Below are 9,734 nucleotides of genomic sequence, written 5' to 3'. Positions count from 1 at the left end.
CACACTCCCCACACACTCCCCCACACACTCCCACACACACTCCCACACTCCCCCACACACTCCCCCACACACTCCCACACACTCCCCCACACACTCCCCCACACACTCCCACACACTCCCACACACTCCCCACACACTCCCCCACACACTCCCCCACACACTCCCCCACACACTCCCCACACACTCCCCACACACTCCCCCACACACTCCCACACTCCCCCACACACTCCCCCACACACTCCCACACACTCCCCACACACTCCCCCACACACTCCCCACACACTCCCACACACTCCCCACACACTCCCCCACACACTCCCCCAAACACTCCCACACACTCCCCCACACACTCCCCACACACTCCCACACACTCCCACACTCCCACACACTCCCACACACTCCCCCACACTCCCCCACTCCCCCACACACTCCCCCACACTCCCACACACTCCCCACACACTCCCCCACACTCCCCCACACTCCCCAAACACTCCCACACACTCCCACACACACTCCCCCACACACTCCCCCGGCTGACCCTGCCCTTGTTCTGCCCGTGCTGTTCAGGTGTACAGGTGCCTAGAGGTGATGGACACTCACAGCTGATCTGCATTATGCTTTCTGTGACGGCCGTGCTGTAGTATGTTACTGCAGCTTGGGACATGCTGCTAGTCTGACTCTACAGGCCCCTAGAGACCATCAGAGGCCAAACACACAAAGGCACCTACTTCATCCGGGCTGTACACTGTCCAGTAATGGTTGGTACCCGTAGTAGTTCATCATTATTGTATTGGATTAGTTACCATGCAAGGTCTAAACTCTGGTTTCCAGGACACATACTGTGTCAACAGGCATGACAGATTTTGTTTTAACTTTTTGACTCTTTTGGGACCCCAGGAAGACAGTGGCTAATGAGGAACCTGATAAATAGTAGTTATGCGTCCTTCCTCCGTTCCTATTGGTTGGCTGGTGTGGGCGGGTGGACAGGGCCACTGTGAACAGTGTCTGGTTACCTTGTCTCCATTTCATTCAATTATTGAGGAAACGCTTCCCATTGAACCTGACACCCACTCAATACGTGGCCAATGTGGACAGCATGACACTGGGCAGGGTGGGAGCGGCCCTCCATGCTCAGTCTCAGGACTGGCCGCTTAGGAGTAATGCATTAGAGCTCAAAGGTCAGGTGTGTGTGTTAGAGGGGGTTCTTTGGTCAAAGGACTGGTCCTGATGTCTATCTTGAGCTTGGGCATGACAAAAGCCCTTCATTAGTTTACTCAACTCAGGGTATAGATACACACATACACGTGTAGTGTGACAGGTGCCTTGGAGAGAGAGGCCAACTTTAAACAACATTTCTGATCAACCTGATATCAACCTGATGAAGGTCATACGAGTTACGACGAGTTTAATTCATTGATTTACTGCAAGAGAAGAAGACAGTGTGGGAGTTCTTCCTCTCTGTGTGCGCGTGCGTGTGTGTGTGTGTGTGCGCGAATGTGTGATGTCTTGAGATGTGTGCAAGTACAGTGCAAGCATGTGATGTGCACGTGGGGGCTTTATAGTTCAAGTAAGCGCCGAGCGGAGGGGGTGGAGCCGGACTCTCCGTGATGGAGGTGCAGCCGCCAGCAGAGGGTGGGGAGAGAGAGAGGACCGAGGTGAGGACAGAGGGTGGGGAGAGAGAGAGAGAGGTGAGGACAGAGGGTGGGGAGAGAGAGAGGACCCAGGTGAGGACAGAGGGTGAGGAGAGAGAGAGAGAGAGAGAGGTGAGGACAGAGGGTGGGGAGAGAGAGAGAGAGGTGAGGACAGAGGGTGGGGAGAGAGAGAGAGAGGACCCAGGTGAGGACAGAGGGTGAGGAGAGAGAGAGAGAGGTGAGGACAGAGGGTGAGGAGAGAGAGAGAGAGAGGTGAGGTCAGAGGGTGAGGAGAGAGAGAGAGAGGTGAGGACAGAGGGTGGGGAGAGAGAGAGAGAGGTGAGGACAGAGGGTGGGGAGAGAGAGAGAGAGGTGAGGACAGAGGGTGAGGAGAGAGAGAGAGAGGTGAGGACAGAGGGTGGGGAGAGAGAGAGAGAGGTGAGGACAGAGGGTGAGGAGAGAGAGAGAGAGAGAGGTGAGGACAGAGGGTGAGGAGAGAGAGAGAGAGAGAGGTGAGGACAGAGGGTGAGGAGAGAGAGAGAGAGAGGTGAGGTCAGAGGGTGGGGAGAGAGAGAGAGAGGTGAGGACAGAGGGTGGGGAGAGAGAGAGGACCGAGGTGAGGTCAGAGGGTGGGGAGAGAGAGAGAGAGGTGAGGACAGAGGGTGAGGAGAGAGAGAGAGAGGTGAGGTCAGAGGGTGAGGGGAGAGAGAGAGGTGAGGACAGAGGGTGAGGAGAGAGAGAGAGAGAGAGGTGAGGTCAGAGGGTGAGGGGAGAGAGAGAGGTGAGGACAGAGGGTGGGGAGAGAGAGAGAGAGGTGAGGTCAGAGGGTGGGGAGAGAGAGAGAGAGGTGAGGACAGAGGGTGAGGAGAGAGAGAGAGAGGTGAGGTCAGAGGGTGAGGAGAGAGAGAGAGAGGTGAGGACAGAGGGTGGGGAGAGAGAGAGAGGTGAGGACAGAGGGTGGGGAGAGAGAGAGAGAGGTGAGGACAGAGGGTGAGGAGAGAGAGAGAGAGGTGAGGTCAGAGGGTGGGGAGAGAGAGAGAGAGGTGAGGACAGAGGGTGAGGAGAGAGAGAGAGGTGAGGACAGAGGGTGGGGAGAGAGAGAGAGAGGTGAGGACAGAGGGTGGGGAGAGAGAGAGAGAGGTGAGGTCAGAGGGTGAGGGGAGAGAGAGAGAGAGAGGTGAGGACAGAGGGTGAGGAGAGAGAGAGAGAGGTGAGGACAGAGGGTGGGGAGAGAGAGAGAGAGGTGAGGTCAGAGGGTGAGGAGAGAGAGAGAGAGGTGAGGTCAGAGGGTGAGGAGAGAGAGAGGACCCAGGTGAGGACAGAGGGTGAGGAGAGAGAGAGAGAGGTGAGGACAGATGGTGAGGAGAGAGAGAGAGAGGACCGAGGTGAGGACAGAGGGTGAGGAGAGAGAGAGAGAGGTGAGGACAGAGGGTGAGGAGAGAGAGAGAGAGAGGTGAGGTCAGAGGGTGAGGAGAGAGAGAGAGAGGTGAGGACAGAGGGTGAGGAGAGAGAGAGAGAGAGGTGAGGTCAGAGGGTGAGGAGAGAGAGAGAGAGGACCCAGGTGAGGTCAGAGGGTGTGGAGAGAGAGAGAGAGAGAGGTGAGGACAGAGAGTGAGGAGAGAGAGAGAGAGGACCCAGGTGAGGTCAGAGGGTGAGGAGAGAGAGAGAGAGAGGTGAGGACAGAGGGTGAGGAGAGAGAGAGAGAGGTGAGGTCAGAGGGTGGGGAGAGAGAGAGAGAGGACCCAGGTGAGGACAGAGGGTGAGGAGAGAGAGAGAGAGGTGAGGACAGAGGGTGAGGAGAGAGAGAGAGAGAGAGGTGAGGTCAGAGGGTGAGGAGAGAGAGAGAGAGAGAGAGGTGAGGACAGAGGGTGAGGAGAGAGAGAGAGAGGTGAGGTCAGAGGGTGGGGAGAGAGAGAGAGAGGTGAGGACAGAGGGTGAGGAGAGAGAGAGAGAGGTGAGGTCAGAGGGTGAGGAGAGAGAGAGAGAGGTGAGGACAGAGGGTGGGGAGAGAGAGAGAGAGGTGAGGACAGAGGGTGAGGAGAGAGAGAGAGAGGTGAGGTCAGAGGGTGGGGAGAGAGAGAGAGGTGAGGACAGAGGGTGGGGAGAGAGAGAGAGAGGACCCAGGTGAGGTCAGAGGGTGGGGAGAGAGAGAGAGAGGTGAGGACAGAGGGTGAGGAGAGAGAGAGAGAGGTGAGGACAGAGGGTGGGGAGAGAGAGAGAGAGGTGAGGTCAGAGGGTGGGGAGAGAGAGAGAGAGGTGAGGTCAGAGGGTGAGGAGAGAGAGAGAGAGGTGAGGACAGAGGGTGGGGAGAGAGAGAGAGAGGTGAGGTCAGATGGTGAGGAGAGAGAGAGGACCGAGGTGAGGACAGAGGGTGAGGAGAGAGAGAGAGAGAGCTGAGGTCAGAGGGTGAGGAGAGAGAGAGAGAGGTGAGGTCAGAGGGTGAGGAGAGAGAGAGAGAGGTGAGGACAGAGGGTGGGGAGAGAGAGAGAGAGGTGAGGACAGAGGGTGGGGAGAGAGAGAGAGAGGTGAGGACAGAGGGTGAGGAGAGAGAGAGAGAGGTGAGGACAGAGGGTGGGGAGAGAGAGAGAGAGGTGAGGACAGAGGGTGAGGAGAGAGAGAGAGAGAGAGGTGAGGACAGAGGGTGAGGAGAGAGAGAGAGAGAGAGGTGAGGACAGAGGGTGAGGAGAGAGAGAGAGAGAGGTGAGGTCAGAGGGTGGGGAGAGAGAGAGAGAGGTGAGGACAGAGGGTGGGGAGAGAGAGAGGACCGAGGTGAGGTCAGAGGGTGGGGAGAGAGAGAGAGAGGTGAGGACAGAGGGTGAGGAGAGAGAGAGAGAGGTGAGGTCAGAGGGTGAGGGGAGAGAGAGAGGTGAGGACAGAGGGTGAGGAGAGAGAGAGAGAGAGAGGTGAGGTCAGAGGGTGAGGGGAGAGAGAGAGGTGAGGACAGAGGGTGGGGAGAGAGAGAGAGAGGTGAGGTCAGAGGGTGGGGAGAGAGAGAGAGAGGTGAGGACAGAGGGTGAGGAGAGAGAGAGAGAGGTGAGGTCAGAGGGTGAGGAGAGAGAGAGAGAGGTGAGGACAGAGGGTGGGGAGAGAGAGAGAGGTGAGGACAGAGGGTGGGGAGAGAGAGAGAGAGGTGAGGACAGAGGGTGAGGAGAGAGAGAGAGAGGTGAGGTCAGAGGGTGGGGAGAGAGAGAGAGAGGTGAGGACAGAGGGTGAGGAGAGAGAGAGAGGTGAGGACAGAGGGTGGGGAGAGAGAGAGAGAGGTGAGGACAGAGGGTGGGGAGAGAGAGAGAGAGGTGAGGTCAGAGGGTGAGGGGAGAGAGAGAGAGAGAGGTGAGGACAGAGGGTGAGGAGAGAGAGAGAGAGGTGAGGACAGAGGGTGGGGAGAGAGAGAGAGAGGTGAGGTCAGAGGGTGAGGAGAGAGAGAGAGAGGTGAGGTCAGAGGGTGAGGAGAGAGAGAGGACCCAGGTGAGGACAGAGGGTGAGGAGAGAGAGAGAGAGGTGAGGACAGATGGTGAGGAGAGAGAGAGAGAGGACCGAGGTGAGGACAGAGGGTGAGGAGAGAGAGAGAGAGGTGAGGACAGAGGGTGAGGAGAGAGAGAGAGAGAGGTGAGGTCAGAGGGTGAGGAGAGAGAGAGAGAGGTGAGGACAGAGGGTGAGGAGAGAGAGAGAGAGAGGTGAGGTCAGAGGGTGAGGAGAGAGAGAGAGAGGACCCAGGTGAGGTCAGAGGGTGTGGAGAGAGAGAGAGAGAGAGGTGAGGACAGAGAGTGAGGAGAGAGAGAGAGAGGACCCAGGTGAGGTCAGAGGGTGAGGAGAGAGAGAGAGAGAGGTGAGGACAGAGGGTGAGGAGAGAGAGAGAGAGGTGAGGTCAGAGGGTGGGGAGAGAGAGAGAGAGGACCCAGGTGAGGACAGAGGGTGAGGAGAGAGAGAGAGAGGTGAGGACAGAGGGTGAGGAGAGAGAGAGAGAGAGAGGTGAGGTCAGAGGGTGAGGAGAGAGAGAGAGAGAGAGAGGTGAGGACAGAGGGTGAGGAGAGAGAGAGAGAGGTGAGGTCAGAGGGTGGGGAGAGAGAGAGAGAGGTGAGGACAGAGGGTGAGGAGAGAGAGAGAGAGGTGAGGTCAGAGGGTGAGGAGAGAGAGAGAGAGGTGAGGACAGAGGGTGGGGAGAGAGAGAGAGAGGTGAGGACAGAGGGTGAGGAGAGAGAGAGAGAGGTGAGGTCAGAGGGTGGGGAGAGAGAGAGAGGTGAGGACAGAGGGTGGGGAGAGAGAGAGAGAGGACCCAGGTGAGGTCAGAGGGTGGGGAGAGAGAGAGAGAGGTGAGGACAGAGGGTGAGGAGAGAGAGAGAGAGGTGAGGACAGAGGGTGGGGAGAGAGAGAGAGAGGTGAGGTCAGAGGGTGGGGAGAGAGAGAGAGAGGTGAGGTCAGAGGGTGAGGAGAGAGAGAGAGAGGTGAGGACAGAGGGTGGGGAGAGAGAGAGAGAGGTGAGGTCAGATGGTGAGGAGAGAGAGAGGACCGAGGTGAGGACAGAGGGTGAGGAGAGAGAGAGAGAGAGCTGAGGTCAGAGGGTGAGGAGAGAGAGAGAGAGGTGAGGTCAGAGGGTGGGGGGAGAGAGAGAGAGCTGAGGACAGAGGGTGAGGAGAGAGAGAGAGAGGTGAGGACAGAGGGTGGGGAGAGAGAGAGAGAGGTGAGGACAGAGGGTGGGGAGAGAGAGAGAGAGGTGAGGTCAGAGGGTGAGGAGAGAGAGAGAGAGAGGTGAGGTCAGAGGGTGAGGAGAGAGAGAGAGAGAGCTGAGGACAGAGGGTGGGGAGAGAGAGAGAGAGGTGAGGACAGAGGGTGAGGAGAGAGAGAGAGAGGTGAGGACAGAGGGTGGGGAGAGAGAGAGAGAGGTGAGGACAGAGGGTGGAGAGAGAGAGAGAGAGGTGAGGACAGAGGGTGGGGAGAGAGAGAGAGAGGTGAGGACAGAGGGTGGGGAGAGAGAGAGAGAGGTGAGGTCAGAGGGTGAGGAGAGAGAGAGAGAGGTGAGGACAGAGGGTGGGGAGAGAGAGAGAGAGGTGAGGACAGAGGGTGGGGAGAGAGAGAGAGAGGTGAGGACAGAGGGTGGGGAGAGAGAGAGAGAGAGAGGTGAGGTCAGAGGGTGGGGGGAGAGAGAGGTCAGAGGGTGAGGAGAGAGAGAGAGAGAGGTGAGGACAGAGGGTGAGGGGAGAGAGAGAGAGAGGTGAGGTCAGAGGGTGGGGAGAGAGAGAGAGGTGAGGACAGAGGGTGAGGAGAGAGAGAGAGAGGTGAGGTCAGAGGGTGGGGAGAGAGAGAGGTGAGGTCAGAGGGTGGGGAGAGAGAGAGGTGAGGTCAGAGGGTGAGGAGAGAGAGAGAGAGGTGAGGACAGAGGGTGGGGAGAGAGAGAGAGAGGTGAGGACAGAGGGTGGGGAGAGAGAGAGAGAGAGGTGAGGACAGAGGGTGAGGAGAGAGAGAGAGAGGTGAGGACAGAGGGTGGGGAGAGAGAGAGAGAGGTGAGGTCAGAGGGTGAGGAGAGAGAGAGAGAGAGGTGAGGACAGAGGGTGGGGAGAGAGAGAGAGAGGTGAGGTCAGAGGGTGAGGAGAGAGAGAGAGAGGTGAGGTCAGAGGGTGGGGAGAGAGAGAGAGAGGTGAGGACAGAGGGTGGGGAGAGAGAGAGAGAGGTGAGGACAGAGGGTGAGGAGAGAGAGAAAGAGAGAGGTGAGGTCAGAGGGTGGGGAGAGAGAGAGAGAGAGAGGTGAGGTCAGAGGGTGAGGAGAGAGAGAGAGAGGTGAGGTCAGAGGGTGGGGGGAGAGAGAGAGAGCTGAGGACAGAGGGTGAGGAGAGAGAGAGAGAGGTGAGGACAGAGGGTGGGGAGAGAGAGAGAGAGGTGAGGTCAGAGGGTGAGGAGAGAGAGAGAGAGGTGAGGACAGAGGGTGGGGAGAGAGAGAGAGAGGTGAGGACAGAGGGTGAGGAGAGAGAGAGAGAGAGAGGTGAGGTCAGAGGGTGGGGAGAGAGAGAGAGAGGTGAGGTCAGAGGGTGAGGAGAGAGAGAGAGAGAGGTGAGGACAGAGGGTGAGGAGAGAGAGAGAGAGAGGTGAGGTCAGAGGGTGGGGGGAGAGAGAGAGAGGTGAGGTCAGAGGGTGGGGAGAGAGAGAGAGAGGTGAGGTCAGAGGGTGAGGAGAGAGAGAGAGAGAGAGGTGAGGACAGAGGGTGGGGAGAGAGAGAGAGAGGTGAGGTCAGAGGGTGGGGAGAGAGAGAGAGAGGTGAGGTCAGAGGGTGGGGAGAGAGAGAGAGAGGTGAGGACAGAGGGTGAGGAGAGAGAGAGAGAGGTGAGGTCAGAGGGTGGGGAGAGAGAGAGAGAGGTGAGGTCAGAGGGTGAGGAGAGAGAGAGAGAGGTGAGGTCAGAGGGTGGGGAGAGAGAGAGAGAGGTGAGGTCAGAGGGTGGGGGGAGAGAGAGAGGTGAGGACAGAGGGTGAGGAGAGAGAGAGAGAGGTGAGGTCAGAGGGTGGAGAGAGAGAGAGAGAGAGAGAGAGGTGAGGACAGAGGGTGAGGAGAGAGAGAGAGAGAGGTGAGGTCAGAGGGTGGGGAGAGAGAGAGAGAGGTGAGGTCAGAGGGTGGAGAGAGAGAGAGAGAGGTGAGGTCAGAGGGTGGGGAGAGAGAGAGAGAGAGAGGTGAGGTCAGAGGGTGGGGAGAGAGAGAGGTGAGGATAGAGGGTGAGGAGAGAGAGAGAGAGGTGAGGTCAGAGGGTGGAGAGAGAGAGAGAGAGAGGTGAGGTCAGAGGGTGAGGAGAGAGAGAGGTGAGGACAGAGGGTGGGGGGAGAGAGAGAGGTGAGGTCAGAGGGTGGGGGGAGAGAGAGAGGTGAGGTCAGAGGGTGGGGGGAGAGAGAGAGGTGAGGACAGAGGGTGAGGAGAGAGAGAGAGGTGAGGACAGAGGGTGGGGGGAGAGAGAGGTGAGGTCAGAGGGTGGGGGGAGAGAGAGAGGTGAGGACAGAGGGTGGGGAGAGAGAGAGGTGAGGTCAGAGGGTGGGGGGAGAGAGAGAGGTGAGGACAGAGGGTGAGGAGAGAGAGAGGTGAGGTCAGAGGGTGGGAGAGAGGACAGGAGCGAGGTGAGGACAGAGGGTGAGGAGAGAGGACAGGAGCGAGGTGAGGACAGAGGGTGGGGAGAGAGGACAGGAGCGAGGGCAGAACCAGGCTGGCTGGCTGACTGGACTGGCGTGCAGGAGAGAGGCCGGCCCACAGAAGCCCAGACGAGCCCAGCGCCATCGCAGGGAAACGGGCTGCGTTCAGAATAACGCACTTCCATACCATATAGTATTGATGTAGTATGTCCAATATATACTGTAGTATGCTACATGCAATATGGCAAAAATACCAGGATGTCCTACTACTGTACATCCGGTCGTATTTTGCAGTATGCAAGCCAGCACACTTTTCCGGCTATTCCGACCCACAATCCTGTGCTCAGCAGAAATTATGTCACATGTGGGAGTCGCACCAGAGGCGTTTTGATGAATCCCAGCTGTGGACGCATACATACTGGGGGTTAACAGTCCTAGCTCTGGGGGTTAACACAGTCCTAGCTCTGGGGGTTAACAGTCCTAGCTCTGGGGGTTAACAGTCCTAGCTCTGGGGGTTAACACAGTCCTAGCTCTGGGGGTTAACAGTCCTAGCTCTGGGGGTTAACAGTCCTAGCTCTGGGGGTTAACAGTCCTAGCTCTGGGGGTTAACAGTCCTAGCTCTGGGGGTTAACAGTCCTAGCTCTGGGGGTTAACAGTCCTAGCTCTGGGGGTTAACAGTCCTAGCTCTGGGGGTTAACAGTCCTAGCTCTGGGGGTTAACAGTCCTAGCTCTGGGGGTTAACAGCCCTCAGCTCCCATCAGGCAGGCTGACGCAGCCCTGCAGAGGACAGCCTAAATCTGTGTTGTTTATGCGTGCCAGGTAGCATTAACTACTGTAGATATTATGGGATGTCAGGCTCACCTGTGCGGGAAGACACTCTTTGACACGTTGAGTACGGAGAGGTGCTGCACCGAGCCCCGGAGCAGTGCCGAACACACCTGGAGGACAGAGACCAGATGATTAGCACGCTAGCCGTTAGCCTGGAGTTCAGAGAGGAGATGA

At 57.9% G+C, this 9,734-nt stretch overlaps 1 protein-coding gene across 1 annotated transcript in view; it reads right to left on the bottom strand.

Moving 5' to 3' along the window:
• LOC311326415 (F-actin-uncapping protein LRRC16A-like) overlaps positions 1–9,734 on the bottom strand; it is a gene marked incomplete at its 3' end in the record, with an annotated part of 173,673 nt that overhangs the window by 70,285 nt on the left and 93,654 nt on the right. The window contains 1 exon segment of the mRNA XM_084459308.1: positions 9,594–9,670. Within this exon segment, the coding sequence (XP_084315434.1) occupies positions 9,594–9,670 (77 nt within the window).

The sequence above is a fragment of the Borostomias antarcticus genome, assembly GCF_949987555.1.
Source record: "Borostomias antarcticus genome assembly, chromosome: 27".
In the NCBI taxonomy this organism is placed as follows: domain Eukaryota; kingdom Metazoa; phylum Chordata; class Actinopteri; order Stomiiformes; family Stomiidae; genus Borostomias; species Borostomias antarcticus.
The sequence above is the reverse complement of the archived record's forward strand: the minus strand, read 5'-3'. Positions and strand labels throughout refer to the sequence as shown.